Source organism: Macrobrachium rosenbergii, chromosome 50, assembly GCF_040412425.1.
Source record: "Macrobrachium rosenbergii isolate ZJJX-2024 chromosome 50, ASM4041242v1, whole genome shotgun sequence".
NCBI classification, from domain to species: Eukaryota; Metazoa; Arthropoda; class Malacostraca; order Decapoda; family Palaemonidae; genus Macrobrachium; species Macrobrachium rosenbergii.
Window position 1 is genome coordinate 15,322,501 of NC_089790.1, and position 20,000 is coordinate 15,342,500.

The 20,000-nt window shown below is 33.6% G+C and overlaps 1 protein-coding gene across 3 annotated transcripts in view; it reads left to right on the top strand.

Annotated features, from left to right (window-relative positions):
* LOC136832661 (uncharacterized) overlaps nt 1-20,000 on the top strand; it is a 143,233-nt gene that overhangs the window by 82,121 nt on the left and 41,112 nt on the right. For all 3 annotated transcript variants that reach the window (XM_067093949.1, XM_067093947.1, XM_067093948.1), the window contains exon 2: nt 4,503-4,605. In XM_067093949.1, coding sequence (XP_066950050.1) covers nt 4,533-4,605 — 73 coding nt within the window. In that variant the 5' untranslated portion in view covers nt 4,503-4,532. The remainder of the gene's footprint in view (nt 1-4,502; nt 4,606-20,000) is intronic.

The following is a 20,000-nucleotide window of genomic DNA, read 5'->3' on the forward strand; positions in this document are numbered from 1 at the left end:
TGCACGTGTGTGTGTGTGTGTGTGTATATATATATATATATATATATATATATATATATATATATATATATATATATATATATATATATATATATATATATATATATATATATATATATATATATATATATATATATATATAGAGAGAGAGAGAGAGAGAGAGAGAGAGAGAGAGAGAGAGTATTTTCCTTTCAAGATAGGATTTACTTTTTTCTGAAGTTTCCATTCTCGAAACTTCAGAAAAAGTAAATCTATCTTGAAAGGAAAATACTCTCTCTCTCTCTCTCTCTCTCTCTCTCTCTCTCTCTCTCTCTCTGTTAAAAAGAATAGTTTCTTTCCTGTAATATGTACGCTTATATGAATTTACAAAATAAATATTTAGACACAAGCCAGAATCCTATGATGATTTGTCTTGATGTACAATATTCTCTCTCTCTCTCTCTCTCTCTCTCTCTCTCTCTCTCTCTCTCTCTCTCTCTCTCTCTCTCTCTCTCTCTGTTGAAAAACAAGAGTCCCTTTCCCTTAATTTGCACGCTTCTATGGAATCAAAAAATAAATGTCTAGACACAGGCCTGAATCCTATAAAGATTTGTCTTCATTTACAATCTCATCTCTCTCTCTCTCTCTCTCTCTCTCTCTCTCTCTCTCTCTCTCTCTCTCTCTCTCTCTTAATATGCACGCTTTACCCAGGAAATTGCATCTATTGAAATCATGCCAATTTTATCGGTTATTCGTGTCGTATCGTTTACGGATAAAACCGCATTATAATCGTAAGCCCCCGATGAACTAAGCCCAGGATATTCGAAAGATAATATCATAAGACTCCTTAATGCCCCCCTTCTTCTCTCGTTAATTTCTGCGAAAGCAGAGCACTGGAAACAATAGCTTCTTCTCGATTTTTAGTCTCGCTTCTTCAGGGATGATTGAGTTGCCGTTTGATCTTTACTCGTTATTGTTTCCTACTTTTTTGTTTGGTTTTTTGTTGTGTTTTGTTTTGTTTTATGGGCTTTGTTAGTTGTTTTTGTTTATCCCAGGGATTGGGAGAGCCCATCTCTAATGGAAGATTGGGTTGCATTATCAAATTACACTTAAGAATAGGGGATTGTCGTGGGCTTTCTTTCAAGCGGGTAGTCCGAGAGATATTCTTTTCTGTTCCATTCTATTCTGTTCTTTTCTATTCTGTTCTATTCTGTGTATTTTTGTAATTCAAGTGACTTGGGCTTCTTTTCCCCTGTCGTGAAAAATTCCTTATGTCCTCTTAAGTAGAAATGTTTTTAATATTCGTAAAAAAAATGGTTATATTGAAATTGCATGGGGACACTACCTCACTTATACCTTTAATTCTTGTAGTATAAGTAAGTCAATACATATTATTATTATTATTATTATTATTATTATTATTATTATTATTATAATATTATTATTTATTATTTTAAACACATTTCACCATAACAGCAATAATAAAAAGTTCAATTTCTGGATCTCCCAATTAGTCAGTCAAAAAGAACCAATTAATTATTTATTTCTATATATAGTTGCACAAGGTTGTTTACAGTTCAAAATAATGGTTGACAGATATTTCATAACGGCAGTACGAATCAATTACTAAGATTTTTACGTAAATAATGAAAATAGCCTAAACCGCCCACCAGAAATAGATTAATTGAGGAATGGTTTTATTTTAATACATCAAAAGTATCGAAATCTGAAAATGGAAATATAGAAACTATAGTTATAACGACTTTGAAGTGTGCTGGCATCTCGTAATTATGATTATATAAATATGACAGCCCCGTAGGGGGTTATTGCCATCAGTGCACCTCATGCGGTGCGTTGTAGGCATTACTTAAGGTTCTTTGCAGCGTCCCTTCGGCCCCGAACTGCAACCCCTTTCATTCCTTTTACTGTACCTCTGTTCATATTCTCTTTCTTCCGAGGTTTTCCTACTGTCACACTTTTCAAACATTTTTACTCTCAGTTTCCTTTTCAGCGCTGACTGACCTCGTCGGCCCCAGCGCTTGGCCTTTGGCCTAAATTCTATATTCTGTTCTATTCTAGAAAGTGACTGGGATTACTTTAATGGTAGCAAAAATTAAAATCTTTAAATTCTTGTCTGAATATTCAACTGATTCTTGGAGACGCCTCAAATTGGGTACAAAGAATTCTTACAATCCCGGGACCCATCTCAGTTCCCTGAACCAGTGTAATTAGCCCATACATCTTTCTGGTGTCAGGCTCGTATGATTCGCGGGAATTTTCCCCTTGAGAGAGAGAGAGAGAGAGAGAGAGAGAGAGAGAGAGAGAGAGAGAGAGAGAGAGCAATGAATGATACATTTCTCATAGATGACACAGCGTGATTTGCGTTTCCTTTGGTCTCAAACTTCATTGATTTCAGTCTTTCCAAGTTCATGCACTCACTCCGGTCTTTCCGATTCTCTTAATTCAGAAGTATTTTGCTTAAACTAACTTTTTATGATTAATGTCACTGTAATCTCATAGAACACAGAGAGAGAGAGAGAGAGAGAGAGAGAGAGAGAGAGAGAGAGAGAGAGAGAGAGAGAGAGAGAGAGAGGATCTTAGTGGATGTCATTCTACCCAAGAGATGCTGACTCGGCAAGGAAATAGGATGGATTTCAACCCTGAACGAAATTGCCATTGTTTCATGCACAGAGAAACACGAGAAACACCCGTTTTCGGGAAACATGGCCTCACATGACCCTTAGAACATACTCTCATGACCTTCGTATTCCCCCAACTTCCCCCAACCCATTACAAGAACCCGAGACGGGCTAAAATCTTCAGGAGTTTAGAGCATATGATTATCTCTCCACTGTCTTGTAAAAGACATGATAGGGGTTTTCTTGTGAAGAGTAATGGGTGACAGTGAGGCCTAGAAGCCTGTTAAAAGGCTTAACCTTCCGTTTCTAAATAGGCTTTTCATTCCACAAAAAGCCTTTTGACTCTAATACGAAACTGAAGGTTTAAAGGTCTCCTGAGAGAATTTCCAATAGGATTTTCCAATAGCGGAATTTATATGTTCATTTGTGGAAATTCATGTTATTTAAATAATGCTAACAATAATTTAAATATTAACGATAAGCAAGTCTATACGTTTGATGCGTTCATTCCATTTGTGCAGCTTAATAATATACAAATGAACCATTATGTTTCCATGTCATATCAATCCTTATCCATACGTCTAGTACAGGCGAAGTGACAGTTCCCTTTCAGATCATATCAAGTACAGGGTATTTTTCATTTCACGAGGAATATACGATATTATTAGACTATTTTTTTTTAATTCCTGTAAAATCTCACCTTTTCTTATCTTGGGTGCAGAAGGATTTGATTTTTCATAAAGGAGCAGATTCTAGATAATTATGAGATTAATGTTGTTTAATCATTCTGATACTAGATAATTTTGAGAATAATCTCGTTTAATTATTCTGATTGTAATCACTGTTGTGTTGTTCACGAATAGGATAATATATATCTCTGTAATATTAAGGTGTGTGTATATACAGTATAATATATATATATATATATATATATATATATATATATATATATATATATATATATATATATATATATATATATATATATATATTATATATATACATATATATATACATATACATAAATAAATATATAATATAAATATATGTTATTTATATATATCATATATATATATATACATAAATAAATATATAATATAAATATATATATATATATATATATATATATATATATATATATATATATATATATATATATATATATCATATTTATAAAACTACATTATCACCAATTAATCCTACTATTTCCCTTTATGCCATCCTCACTACTAAATCATCTTTGGTAAATTTATAAACTCTTTCGTTCCTTACATATTTTCAAATTTATAAAACAACTTTATCAACACTTAATCTTACCATATTCTTTATATCAACCTCACCGATCAAAAATATCGTTAATGCTTCTTCTTTCCATTTTTCAGTTTTATAAAATTACATCATCTACAATTAATCCTACTATATTCTTTACGTCACCTTTACCCAACACAAATAAAAGTCATCAATTTCTTTGCAGAGAAGTAATCTTACAATATTCTTCATGTCATTCTCACAAAAAACAAAAGTCAGTAGTTCTTCTTCTTCCCATTTTCTTTGCAGAGAATTAATCTTGCAATATTCTTCATGTCATTCTCACAACACACAAAAGTCATTAATTCTTCTTCTTCCCATTTTCTTTGCAGAGAGTTAATCCTACAATATTCTTCGTGTCATTCTCGCAAAAAAACAAGTCATTAATTTTTCTTCACTCCATTTTCTTTGCAGAGAAGTAATCTTACAATATTCTTCATGTCATTCTCACAAAAAACTAGTCATTAATTCTTCTTCTTCCCATTTTCTTTGCAGAGTTAATCCTACAATGTTCTTCATGTCATTCTCACAACGCACAAAAGTCATTAATGCTTCTTCTTCCCATTTTCTTTGCAGAGAAGGAGAGCCCTGAACGCTATCTCAAGAATGGTGTGCACACATCTGCCTCGACAGCTTGTTGCTATTGTCGCGTGTTTCTCAGTCCTCGCTCTCCAGTCAGGTCTGTTTACCAGTTTCCTTCGTTATCTTTTGTAAATAAAGAGAGAGAGAGAGAGAGAGAGAGAGAGAGAGAGAGAGAGAGAGAGAGAGAGAGAGAGAGAGAGAGAGAGAGCGTCTCGTATTTTGTTTACTCGTGAGTGAGTCGTGATTTCGTTCGAAATTTCACAGAGAGAGAGAGAGAGAGAGAGAGAGAGAGAGAGAGAGAGAGAGAGAGAGAGGCCTGTCCTCGAGAAATTAAGATTCGTTTGCTATGCTGATGAGCTGACGTAATGATTTCTCGAATGGAGAGACTGGCGTCGCAACAAGCTAGGGACTTTGAAGGTTCTGTTCGAGTAAGACATCTCTGAATATTCATTCGTTTCAACCACTCAGATGCTTTAGACGTGAGCAATGAGGTATCTGTCATTTAATGCGATCAGTTATATGTATATTTATATATATATATATATATATATATATATATATATATATATATATATATATATATATATATATATATATATATATATATATATTTATATATATATATTTATATATAATGTATATATATGTATAATATCTACATATATATATATATATATATATATATATATATATATATATATATATATATATATATATATATATATATATATATATATATATATATATATATATATATATATATATATATATATATATATATATATATATATATATATATATATATATATATATAAATCCCTTTCCCAGAGAACTCTAATCTTCAGCAATTACTATGTGCCTTAACAGCCATAATCTTCCAATTACCTCCTTAATGGAAAGGAAAATCTCCTTACTTTCACAAACGAGGTTAATCCGAATCCATTGCTTCTTAAAGCTTCTGCCTTATTTTTCTTTTCTCTGTTTTTCGTGGGGAGGGGCTGGGGGAGGGTTATAATTACCCCCCGCCATAACTGTCAACACGTCTTTTCTTTTGGGACACTAACCTGGAATAGACACTTTTGCTAACTTTGCTGACACTGCTAAATGTTAGCAAACATTGCTAATGTTAGCCAACAGATTACGTTTGGCTGTATGTTAGAGCTTATGCTGACGATATCTTAGACTCTCTTTTCCTTTCTTTTCCTCTCTTTTCTTTTCATTTTTACTTTTTCTTGTCCGTTGTTCCACAGGGGTCCGTGGGGAAAGTGTATTGATGTGATTTTTTTTTTTTAATTTCTGTTTTAAGATAACTGTCGTCTTTCTAACTTTCTAACGGCAAGATCTAAGCTACATGATAATTAAGGAGTGTCATCTGGCCTCTTGTATTTAAAAAATGTAGTGTCATGTTTGGTTTTCTACTTATTTCTTATATATATATATATATATATATATATATATATATATATATATATATATATATATATATATATATATATATATATACTAATGTATATAATGTACATATACGTATATTTTATGTATATATATACATATATATATTATTTATATATATATATATATATATATATATATATATATATATATATATATATATATATATATATATATACACGTTTTACTTAACATCACTAATCGAACGACGGTTATTGTAATGAATAATCCTTCATTGTTAATGTTAAGATGTATAGTCTCTCACATTCTTTTCATATATATATGAAAACCAATTGTAGTTTTCAGATACTGAATTATATCTCTTCAGTGTCATGAAACAACAAAATCATACAAAATGCTTAAAGAAAAAGAAGAATTAGGAGGCTTTTAGCACACGCCCCCTCTTCCCCATCATCCCAAAGAAAAAAATTTGCACGGAACTGACCGAAAAATGAATTGAGTTACCCATCTCATGAAAACCCAGACTAAAAAAAATTCCAAGAGGGGATTAAGTGGGTAAAGCAGATAATAAAAAAAACATGACATAAACAAAAGAATTCCCAGGGAAGAAGAAGAAGAAGAAGAAGAAGAAGAAGAAGAAGAAGAAGAAGAAGAAGAAGAAGAAGGAGCGGGAGGAGGAGGAGGAGGAGGTGGTAGACAGGAAAACAGGATTTTCATCAAAATGTCATCCATCAAAAAAAAAAAAAAAAAAATACATTGTCCTTCACGAAATCTCTCCAACCCTCCCTCGCTAAAGGCAATGTTTTCTAATCAGGAACCCATTTCACACTAAAATGAAGCAAGATATAAGGTAAGAAAAAAAAAAAGCTTCGAAAATGGCTGCTTCATCTTGTCCAACAGCTAAAGGACATTTTCCAGCACCTAGATTGGGGAGAGGACTGGGTGTTTAAGAGACATAGAAGACAACTGCCAATTTTGTTGGAAATTGCTTATGAAATATTGATGAGGTTGAGACGTCAGGTAATTTGAGATTATATATATATATATATATATATATATATATATATATATATATATATATATATATATATATATATATATATATGAATATATATACAGTATATAAATATATTTATACATGTGTATATACATGAACAAAGTTACAGCCACGAAGGAAAAGTGAAACAATTGAAGTGCTAAGCACTTTCGCCTTATTACTAAGACATGGTCACTGCAAGTGCTTAGTCTCTTAATTGTTTCACTTTTCCTTCGTAGCTGTAACTTTTTTTGTAATAATCACGTTTTTACCTTTTCGTGATTTGAAATAAATGTGTATATATATATAATATATATATATATATATATATATATATATATATATATATATATATATATATATATATATATATATACATATATACATATATAAATGTAATTGTAATAGCCACAATGCCCTCATAACTTCTGGAATTCTTAGCACTTTTTTGGATATGCTTGTTACTACAAAGTCGTAAGATCCAAGTGCAAGAAATTGAAGTGGCTGTGACATCACAGCCACTTCAATTTCTTGCACTTGGATCTTACGGCCTTGTAGTGACAAACATATCCAAAAAAGCGCGAAGAATTCGAGAAGGTAAGTGGGCATTGTGGCTATTACAGCTACATATGTATCTGGCAAAAAGTGACCAGGAGATTCTACATACACACACACACACACACACACACACATATATATATATATATATATATATATATATATATATATATATATATATATATATATATATTTATATATATATATATATATATATATATATATATATATATATATATATATATATATATATATATATATATATATATATATATATATCTATATATATTATATATATATATATATATATATATATATATATATATATATAGAGAGAGAGAGAGAGAGAGAGAGAGAGAGAGAGAGAGAGAGAGAGAGAGAGAGAGAGAGAGAGAGAGAGTTACCTTCCAGTTGAGAGACTTTTCTATAAGAGAGAGAGAGAGAGAGAGAGAGAGAGAGAGAGAGAGAGAGAGAGAGAGAGAGTATTCCTCTGCATAGTCATTTGAAGTTTTATCTTTTTTATAAGTAATAAATGCTGAGAGGAGAAGTCCAGGAAATTCTTGTTTGTTATGAAGATATTAACTTTATTATTAAAGGGATAAAGTTGTCGGGGGGGAGGGGGTAGGGATGGTGTGGGCGGGTAAGACAAAGATAAAAAGGGAGAAGAAGGAGAAGAAGAAGAAGCAAGGAATGCAATTATACCAAATAGGGGGAAATGTAGTGTGAGAATAACTTCTTCTTCTTCTCTCTCTCTCTCTCTGTCTCTCTCTCGTCGAGAGTTTCTACTACCTGAGGAAATTAGTCTATTGCTTCATAACAACAGTACTTCACCTTCTGTCTGCCTTATTTCTTGTTGTTTTGACATTATTATTTTATAAGATGGGATATGGTTGAGAGAGAGAGAGAGAGAGAGAGAGAGAGAGAGAGAGAGAGAGAGAGAGAGAGAGAGAGAGAGAGAGGTACAAGGATTAGGATGTCTCAAAGACTTTAGTCCATCCGAGGAGACATCATGTGCTCACTTATCTCTAGGAGCAGGTTTTACTGTTCATTCATAGTGTTCTAATGATTTTGTCTAGCTTTCTTTTAAACTCTGCCACACTGTTGCTGTTGACAACTTCTGGTGGCAGTTTATTCCATGTGTCACATGTCTTGTATGTGAAGAAGTTCCCGCAATGAGATGTGTTGTATCTCTTCAGTTCTAGTTTCCATCCATTATTTCTTGTCGGGTTTCCATTCAGTGTGAGAAGGTTACTGTCTACTTTTGTTATGCCTTTCAGCATTTTGAATGTTTCTATGAGTTGTCCTCGCAATCGTCGCGTTTCTAAGTCATACATGTTCAGGCCCTGTAGTCGTCTTTGGTAACCTATTTGCCTGATGGATGGAATTAGCTTTGCGGATCTTGCTTGTAAACCTTCTAATCTATCTATGTCCTTTTTAGCGTTGGTGGCCAAAACTGTACTGCATATTCAAGATGAGGTCTCACTGTGGATGTGTAGAGCTTCAGTACCGTTTCCTTGTTTCTGTATTTGAGAGAGAGAGAGAGAGAGAGAGGGTTGATATTGACTCTAGAACATGGAACAAATATAGCACAATAGCTACAAGAGAGAGAGAGAGAGAGAGAGAGAGGGTTGATATTGACTCTAGAACATGGAACAAATATAGCACAATAGCTACAAGAGAGAGAGAGAGGGTTGATATTGACTCTAGAACATGGAACAAATATAGCACAATAGCTACAAGAGAGAGAGAGAGAGAGAGAGAGAGAGAGAGAGAGAGAGAGAGGGTTGATATTGACTCTAGAACATGGAACAAATATAGCACAATAGCTACAAGAGTGAGAGAGAGAGAGAGAGAGAGAGAGAGAGAGAGAGAGAGAGAGAGAGAGAGAGAGAGAGAGAGAGAGAGAGGGTTGATATTGACTCTAGAACATGGAACAAAATATACAATAGCTACAAGAGAGAGAGAAAGAAGAGAGAGAGAGAGAGAGAGAGAGAGAGAGAGAGAGAGAGAGAGAGAGAGGGTTGATATTGACTCTAGAACATGGAACAAATATAGCACAATAGCTACAAGAGTGAGAGAGAGAGAGAGAGAGAGAGAGAGAGAGAGAGAGAGAGAGAGAGAGAGAGAGAGAGAGAGAGAGGGTTGATATTGACTCTAGAACATGGAACAAATATAGCACAACAGCTACAAGAGAGAGAGACAGACAGACTGACAAACAGACAGAGAGAGAGAGAGGGAGAGAGAGAGAGAGGGAGAGAGAGAGAGAGAGAGGGTTGATATTGACTCTAGAACATGGGACGAATATCGCACAATAGCTACAGAGAGAGAGAGAGAGAGAGAGAAAAGCTTTTACCAAACAAAACGAAGTAAAACACCGCTATAAAAGTTCGATGTCATAAACTGACATTCCTCACCTTATCGTGACCAACAGGTGTGTGTTCCGGACCATTTGCAAAAATAATTACGACATTCACCCTCATTACATGTATCATTTCAAGCCATTATGACCCCCGCCCCCCGCCCAGACGAGTACGTCTAGAATTAGACGTAATAATATGAACCGACTGCACATTACGCCGAAAATTATGACCTCTCTCTCTCTCTCTCTCTCTCTCTCTCTCTCTCTCTCTCTCTGCGGAATACGCGTTATTACGCTCACACAGACGAATGACGCTTGTCATTATTATGAAAATTATTTTCTTCCGAGGTCGATTGTACTCCGGATGTCAGCCAGAGGTAAAGGGCGAAAATAATAAACGAAAAATAAATAAAACAATGCAAATGAGTAGAAAGGATACATATTGACTCTAGAACATGGGAAAATATCTAACGAAAGCTAGAGAGAGAGAGAGAGAGAGAATAACAATGAGATCCTTCTGAATGCCAATGACGTTATATATATATATATATATATATATATATATATATATATATATATATATATATATATATATAATATATATATATATATATATATATATATATATATATATATATATATATATATATATATATATATATATATATATATATATATAATATGCGTCATTGGCATTCAGAAAGATCTCATTATTCTTCTCTCTCTCTCTCTCTCTCTCTCTCTCTCTCGCTTAGCTTTCGTTCGATATTTTCCCATGTTCTAGAGTCAATATCTATCCTTTCTATTCATTTGTGTTTATTTTATTTATTTTTCGTTTATTATTTTTGCTTTCAATCTTAACTTTACTCTTATTGAGATAAAAACCACTGTTTTTTTTTCTCCACAAACTCAAGAACGTCATATATTTCAATTGTGCAGTGACCAAAATTATTATAATTTACAATTATCCAAAGAAATTTTTAATTAAATAACTTACCACTACCCAGAAAACACAACGCACTGAACGGAATAATTTTATTTTCTATTTATGAATAATCTTAAGTTTTGTCATCATCAATATTTTAAGATGTAAAATTAATTATATCTATCCCCCAGTGTCGTCTGTGATGAAAATGAATTAATTACATGTATTTTATAAATTACTGACATTTTTATCTATTTATTTATTAATTTGTTAATGTATTTTTTCGTTTCAAATAAGTGATCTCAGTTTTCTGTATTTCCTAATGCCTCCTGTTACTTCTTTCAAACGAACGGCATAATATTCTTCGGAAGCTTGAATGTCAAGTCGTTGGTCCCCGTGGTGTGCTTGTTCAGTATGAATAGGGTTCATCTTATGAATAATAATAATAATAATAATAATAATAATAATAATAATAATAATAATAATAATAAGAATAATAATAATAATAATAATAATAATAATAAGAATAATAATAATAATGATAATAATAATAATAATAATATAATAATAATAATAATAATAATAATAATAATAATAATAATAATAATAATAATAAGAAGAAGAAGAAGAAGAAGAAGAAGAAGAAGAAGAAGAAGAAGAAGAAGAAGAAGAAGTGCTGCAGTAGATTTCAAAAATTATTATTGTATAAATCAATTTACAACGATGACGGAAAACATATTTATCTTAACCTTCAAATCAAAGAGAAATGCAAAGTTAAAAGCTGGTTTCATATTCTACACTGCATTTAGCTCATAGATCAAAGGCCAATCTATTGACGTCTTTTCAAAAAGGACTTGAAATGATGAAGATGCGCTAATATGCTATTGAGATTAAAAAAAAAAAAGACTTTTTGACGCTGCAACGAAATGGAATTATTCATTAAAGCTTCCGTCTTCTCCTCGTCAAGTTTTTTCAGTTTTTAATGTCCCAGATGTACATTTTTTTCATTATCTCCTATTTTCCATTTTACTTCTCATGTTTTATTTTCTTTATTCCATTCGTCTTCCTCATATCACTTAATTAGTATCTGCCTTTATTCATCAGCTTTTGATATCACTTATTTTAATTGGGTTTTCTTATTTAAATCGTTATATTTAAACCTGTCTTTCCCATTTCTTTGTCTTCATTCCCCCATCTCTCTCTCTCTCTCTCTCTCTCTCTCTCTCTCTCTCTCTCTCTCTCTCAAAGTACTCTGTGCTGTTGCTATGGACGTTTCTGTTTGTGATTGTGTGTACTTTTTTATTCAGTAGTTCATATCTCATTCTTCTCTGTTCCTGCTTCCCATACAAAAATCCTCTCTCTCTCTCTCTCTCTCTCTCTCTCTCTCTCTCTCTCTCTCTCTCTCTCTCTCTCTCTCTCTCTCTCTGTAATGACTCTGAATTTGCTTTTGCTTTGGACGTTTTTATGTATGTGCTTTTTTCATTCAGTAGTTCATATCTCATTCTTCTTTGTTCCTGCTTCCCATACGAAAATCGTCCTCCTCTCTCTCTCTCTCTCTCTCTCTCTCTCTCTCTCTCTCTCTCTCTCTCTCTCTCTCTCTCTCTCTCAGAGCAATCTGAGGGCTACTCGAGTACTACCATCCCACTCGGCCCCTTGTCCAATACAGCTTCAGCTTGTGAAATAAAAGGCTGGGGGAGAGTGTAAGTGTGTGTACGTGTGTACGTACGTGTGTATGTGTGTATGTACGTACGTACGTGTCCGTGTGTCCTTGTTTTGTCTCGCCTCACGGCGAAAGGTAAATTAAGTCGTAAATTGCAGTCGTAAAGGCCAGAACGGCACCCTTAAGGCTCTGGACTCCAATAAAAGTGGGATGGAAGGTCGACGAAAGAATGAGTAAATGAGTTACGTTACCCTGGCGTTGCCTTCAAAAGGTATGTTGTCTTTGGATTAAAGAAAGCTGGAGGGTGGGTTGGTGAGGTGGGGAGGGGAGGGGGTTGACAGGTTGAGTGTTTTTGTAGCTATATGTTATTTCATTGTGTCCCGAGAGTCAGTGTTTTCACTGACGTAAAGATGGAAAATAAATTCAGTAGAGAAGTGTTAAGTGCTTTATTGACTTCTCTCTCTCTCTCTCTCTCTCTCTCTCTCTCTCTCTCTCTCTCTCTCTCTCATTTTAATCCTTTATATATAGAGGACTTTCAGAATCACATTTACTTAAATAAATGTACGTTGTACTTTCCTAAACACGTCTGCAAGATACCTCTGGCATACTTGTGTAATGTATTCCCTCACAATACGATTAATATTGTCTAGATCGAAGACAGTAAAGAATTTCGAATGACTTTGGCCTGCTGTCGTGTCATTGCTATATCCCTCTATATCCTCCTCTTTCTGTTGTGGTTATTTCATTAATATCTATTAGGTTCTTCCTCTTACTTTCGAAGACATTACCTAAACAGGCGAAGCTACAAATGTGAGATATATTGCAGGAGACTCTAGTAAAACAGTAAACACAGTGAAGATGATGTACATATGTCCAATGAGGGCGTATATTTAGAAAAGGGGTCCGTACGTCAAATTGCTACGAAAATATCTTATTGTGAAAAGGGTATTCCAAAGACAGTAACTAAGCAGACGAGGCTACAAATGTTTGATATATAGCGGGAGATTCTTGGGAAACGGATAAACACACTGAAAATAATGCACATCTATCCAATGCGGCCGTATACTTACGGGAAGGGGTCCGTACGTCAAATTTCTATGAAAATACAGTTGTGAAAAGGGTATTGATAGCCATGCGGAATAAATGACGAGCTAATATTTCCGTTTCATCTAATGATGGTAAATCATTCTGAATCCTTGCTGTTCGGAGCCATGCGAAAACTGTCATTTCATCGACGCATTTTTAATGTTTTTATATAAATACCTATATGTCCTGCACTGACTACGCAGTTTCTTATCTTACATAAAGCTGTTATTAACCTCGGCAGCCAGCTCGGCGCTTGTCGAGAATACTTGGAAATGTGATTTTGGACGCAAACAACAATTTCCACGAGAACCAAAACAGGTTCTGGAAGGAAAGCTTTCAGGGATTTTAATTTTGAAAGCCTCTGTTTCTTGCATGGCCGATAGACAGACTTCTGATGCTGTAGTTTCAGAGTAAGCACACTGATATAGCCGCTTGGTTACTATGATATTAAGTCTGTAGTTAATATGATTCTTTTTTAAGTTAAGCTGAACTCGAAGGTTGTATGAATTTCCTAAATATTGCTTTGATTTTAGGGCTTCTAGTTTAAGAACCTTAATTGAAGTGGCATTCGTCACAAGTCCTTAAACAAATACATTTGAATTATCAAGCTTTCCCAAAAATTGGATATCTGAAACTAATCTCCTCTCCCGCAGTAGACGTAAGTTATCATGTATTCTTCCCAAATTTTTTTTCTTAATGTGCTAGTTTATTATCCCTTTTTTAATGAGTAATCTCTTCTTTCTGTATTTCCCATTACCTTCTGTTACTCCTTTCTAATGAGCACCATATTCTTTGGGAGCTTGAATTTCAAGTTAACGGCCCCTGTGGGCTTGTTTCATATGAATAGGGCTCACCTTCTAAATAATAATGATAATAATAATAATAATAATAATAATAATAATAATAATAATAATAATAATAATAATAATAATAATAATAATAATAATTTACTGTAGCAATGATAAAGTGATTTTGTCAGCAATCATGGTTTATTCAAGTTGTGGTAATATAAAAAAAGTATTCCAGCGTTTTTTTATACACCGCAAGGATGATAGGACTAACTACAAAATCTGAAGTACTCGGGTACATGGTACCTCAGATCTGATGTGCCATTGTGGTAAATTGCCGTTGGCATAATAGTCGAAACTGGTTGTGACCTGAATCTATGGCTTCATTTTTCATTTTAGAATGTTTGAAAGTTCCTGAACGCCATAAAATATGTACCATATCTATAAAAGTGTGAGGCAACAATATTGTTCTTGTGTGTGCGTGTGTGTGTGCGTGTGTGTGTGCAAAATGCGATTTGATTACTGCAGAAGCTGTTTGAACAATTTGGATTGGCAATGAATTGTTTTTGTAAAAATCGCTCATAATTCTGTAATTATCCAGAATGAAATGATATTAAATATTAAGAATGAAATTATATTAAATATCAAGAATGAAATTAATATTAAATATCAAGAATGAAATTAATATTAAATATCAAGAATGAATTTCATATTAAATATCAAGAATGAAGTTAACATTAAATATCAAGAATGAAATTAATATTGAATATCAAGACTGAAATTAATATTAAATATCAAGAATGAAATAAATATTTTTTTCTAAGTGTGTGGGCACGTTAGTCTATGGTTTATGCAAAAAGGTCATTTTAAATACTTATTCTTTGAGTTTGTGTTCCGTGACCAAACCCTTAAATTTAGTGTGCCCGTAACTTGCCTGGATAGAGAGAGAGAGAGAGAGAGAGAGAGAGGAGAATGTCCAGAAAGACCACAGAATACGCGAATAATACTATCATTAAATTTATACTGGACGCCAATACGTTAAAACGTCCACTTATCAAACGCCAACAACAATGAGGAAACACTTTTTTGAACGCCAGAGAGAGAGAGAGAGAGAGAGAGGGAGAGAGAGAGAATTATTATCGTCTTCTTATTACCCACCTGCCTTAATTTAAGGGAAACCTTCCAGTCATTAGGTAAATCTCATCTCATGAACTTCATCTTCATGCAGTTAAAGGGAGGAAAATCAGTGATTGGATATTGAAGAGAGAGCCTCTCTCTCTCTCTCTCTCTCTCTCTCTCTCTCTCTCTCTCTCTCTCTCTCTCTCTCTCTCTCTCTCTCTCCCCGATAGTGACTGAGTCTTCTATACTTGTTTATATCAGCACAGGTTAGGATGGGTAATAGATTAAGTTAAGACCACACGCAAACAGACTAGCATTTACCTCGACCTTGAAAAAAGTTGAGTTTCATTCATAAAAACTGAAAATCGACGTTTACAACTCAATGAGTTTGTGGGAACGCTCCAGAGATGAAATTACAACTTCATTCATGTGAATATGACTCCAACCAGCCTTACAAAATATCGGATTTTACAGCCATGATAATGTTAAAGTTGGCACTGAGACTCTCTCTCTCTCTCTCTCTCTCTCTCTCTCTCTCTCTCTCTCTCTCTCTCTCTCTCTCTCTCTCTTCGAGACCCGCTTTAATTGGACATTGTTTCTCAATATTTGTTTACAAAAATCGGTAAAACTGGAATGCACGCCTGGGCAGGCATTTTTCTCCCAAGAGGGAAACGGTAGAGCCTAGCAATACTTGGCTCTCTAAAACAAATTTATTTCTTCCCTGTTTCGTAATTTTTTTAACCGTGCTGATAACGAATTTTGAGTATTGTCAGAGGCACCGAAATTTAAACCTAGAATAATTTCATTTTGAGGTTAATTAAGGAAGGTTATTTGTAAAAGCATGTATATAAAAAGAATGAAACAAAAATGCTAATTTCAATTTATGGGTCTCTTTTCTCCTGTCATCATTATTATTAATTATTGTTTATTAATATCATAGATTATTATTGTTTAAAAGTATGTATGTATGTATGTAACAATATGAAATAAAAAAAACAATTTCAGTTGTTGGGTCTTTTTCCACTATCATCATTATTAATTATTTATTCATTAATATAATAATTATTATTATTATTATTATTATTATTATTATTATTATTATTATTATTATTATTATTTAAAAGTATTTATATAACGAGAATTAAATAAAAAACGGCTTTCAATTGTAGGGTCTTTTTTCTATCATCATTATTAATTATTATTTATTAATATAAATATTTAAAAAAAAATACTCGTAGTAGCATGAGTCTTCAAATGGAGAAACAAATCCGCAGTTATGTAAATGCACATATTTTTATAGATAGATCTGTACATGAAGCTTTCGGGAATCTGTACAGATCTATCTTTAAATATTTGTACATTTACATGACTATGGATTTGTTTCTTCATTATAAATATTATTATTATTATTATTATTATTATTATTATTATTATTATTATTATTATTATTATTATTATTATTATTATTATATTTATATTTCAGCAACTGCTCTCTCTTCTCTTCCTCAGCCATTACCAGTAACGAGGTTCTTGCTATACTGTATAAAGAAAAATGTTTCGTAACGGCTCCTGGTTCTTTCGAGATTTATTCTGAACGTTTCACTAATGACTTCAGAAAATTTGAAAGCAGAGAAAAAAACTTACAAGGCGCCTAATCCTTCTTGACTTAAAGTAATTTTAGATTTTAAAGCACATTTTCAGGTCAACAGAATTTTGAGGGAAAATGACAGGGGAATGCTCTCTCTCTCTCTCTCTCTCTCTCTCTCTCTCTCTCTCTCTCTCTCTCTCTCTCTCTCTCTCTCTCCTAATAGTTTATTTTCAGGTAAATAGAATTTTTGGGAAAATGGCAGCGAAATGAATCTCTCTCTCTCTCTCTCTCTCTCTCTCTCTCTCTCTCTCTCTCTCTCTCTCTCTCTCTCTCTCTCTCTCCTAATAATTTATTTTCAGGACAATAGAATTTTTTGGGAAAATGGCAGCGAAATGAATGCTCTCTCTCTCTCTCTCTCCTAATAATTTTATAACATTTCCCAGTAAAGAACACTTAGATTTTATAACATTTCCCAATGAAGAACACTTAGATTTTAAAATCAGTTAATAAAAAGGTTTATAGCACCTCTTGAGGCGTCTAATAAGGGAAAGAAGATTGGTTTCATAACTTAGTAACTTTATTTTTTAACTTTTTAAACTTTTTCTTTGAAGAAGCTAGGTGACTACAGTCTCCATGGTAACCTCTTCTATGGTGAAAATCTATTGGGAAACTCGGTCGAGTTGGCCCTATTGACTCAGCTATTAATAAACCTTTAAAATGCACGAAAACTATAAGCCATTTTATTCCAAGATACATCAGCTACAGTAAAACATGTCATAAACATGTCGGTAACTTATTGCATACATGTCACAGACAAGTTTGAAACCAAGTCAGCAACAGTAAGTGGTGAATGAATTTTAGGCAAATGTAGGATAATCGTGTGAAGCGCTGGTTAGGGCTAGCAGTGGGGTGTTGACCTTTAGCCAGTCGCATACATATCACAAACATGTTGAGGACAAGTCAACGACTGTTAAGTGGAGAACGCATCTTTGGCAAATGTTGGATCATCGTATGAAGCGAAGATTAGAGCTACCACTAAGTCGATGACTTGTATTCAACAAGTTTGATGAGTCCAATAAGTAGAACTCCAAGATCTTTGATGAGACCTAATTTGACTGACAGATCGATAGTGTGCTATTCCAGGATATAAACAAACAAACAAAAAAACAAGCCAAGTATATTCAGTAAACAATAAAAAACACCTTTGGCATCACATGTCAAGGTAGGAGCAAATTGTACGAAAGACCCACAAGGATCCACTTTGAAGGACCAATGTATCACGTTGAAGTTCCCTTGAAACCTTGTATTGAAAGGAGACGAACCATGACTCTCAGAGCTGCGATTTTGGGTAGAAAATTGACGAAAGAACCCCGATGTCAGCGCGGAAGTTCCCAACATGTCGCTGGGGTCGCTTGTCAACTTGTTCTCTGCCATCAAAAGATTCTCGAAGATTTTTTGAAGGAGGTGTTTCATGAGAGGTCGGGAATTCATTGGGCGATTTCGAGCTCTTAAACTTTGTCGTCATGAGGTCCTTAAAGGTGAAGGTTTTTTGGAGTCTTCTTACTTTTAAATACATAATATATATATATATATATATATATATATATATATATATATATATATATATATATATATATATATATATATATATATATATTTGCTTAAATGAAAGAAAGAATTGTTTGTTTATTTTAATTTCCTGTATAGGCGAAGATCCGGTTGTATGTTGAAGTTTTAAAATGATGATATTTACTTTTGCAAAAGAGGTGTGACAAAGTAATTATATCAAAATATGTAGGATGAGTTAAAGATGTATGATAACTTTTAAAATTCCATCTAACATAGGAAGACTGTAGATGAATATGTATGTATGTGTATATGTATATATATATATATATATATATATATATATATATATATATATATATATATATATATATATATATATATATATGTGTGTGTGTGTGTGTGTGTGTGTGTGTGTGTGTGTGGATACATACCCTTTATTTTCATTTACTCCATCCTTATCACGAACTCGATTCCTCCCTTTACCCTCCCTCTCCTTCTCCTTTCCTTTTCTGTCCTTTCTTCCCACTCCCCATTTTCTCTTTCTCTTGTTTTTGTCATCTCTCCTTTCCTCCCTTCTCCCTTTCCCACACTTTCATCCTCGAGTTTTATTCTTCCTTTCTCGAGGATAACGACCAGAAAGGAACGCCTATCGCAGGCTACGTAAAAGCTCTGTAAAGGTGTAATGACAGGGACCATTCTCCTCAGCGGTTACTGTCCTGTCTTGTTGACAGGGCTCGTTTGTTACGGTTGGACGGTGCCCCCACCTCTCTCTCTGCCCCACCTCTCTCTCTCTCTCTCTCTCTCTCTCTCTCTCTGTCCACTGTCGTGTATGCGCGTGTATGTACCACAGTTCTTAGGTTTAACGTAGATTTCTCTCTCTCTCTCTCTCTCTCTCTCTCTCTCTCTCTCTCTCTCTCTCTCTCTCTCTCTCTGTTGCCTTCCAGTTTAAATGGTAAATGTTACGATGTTTGGACTTTCAGAATTTCTGTCACTGCGCTGTTCAGTTTTTATAAATATTTGCGTTAATCCTTCTGTGACTGTGTTCATTCGTACATTTTGTCCTAATATGAATAATTTTAGGTTTTTGGGGGCCAATCTTTCCAGAAATTTTACTTAAACGAAATATTAAATTAACTCCCGCCAATGAATGTCTATTTTTTTCGTTATTTCTGTGTCCACGTTGCGCAGTGAACTGTCTTTGCCATTATTTACTAATTACTGTTATTTTTTATTCCTAAATAATCAGTTCTGTTATTGTTATTTCTGTAATCCTTCAATCCTGCTCACAATAAGCTATAGGTCCCGTTGCTAAGTAACCAATTGGTTCTTAGCCGCGTAAAATAAGTCTAATCCTTCGGGCCAGCCCTAGGAGAGCTGTTAATCAGGTCAGT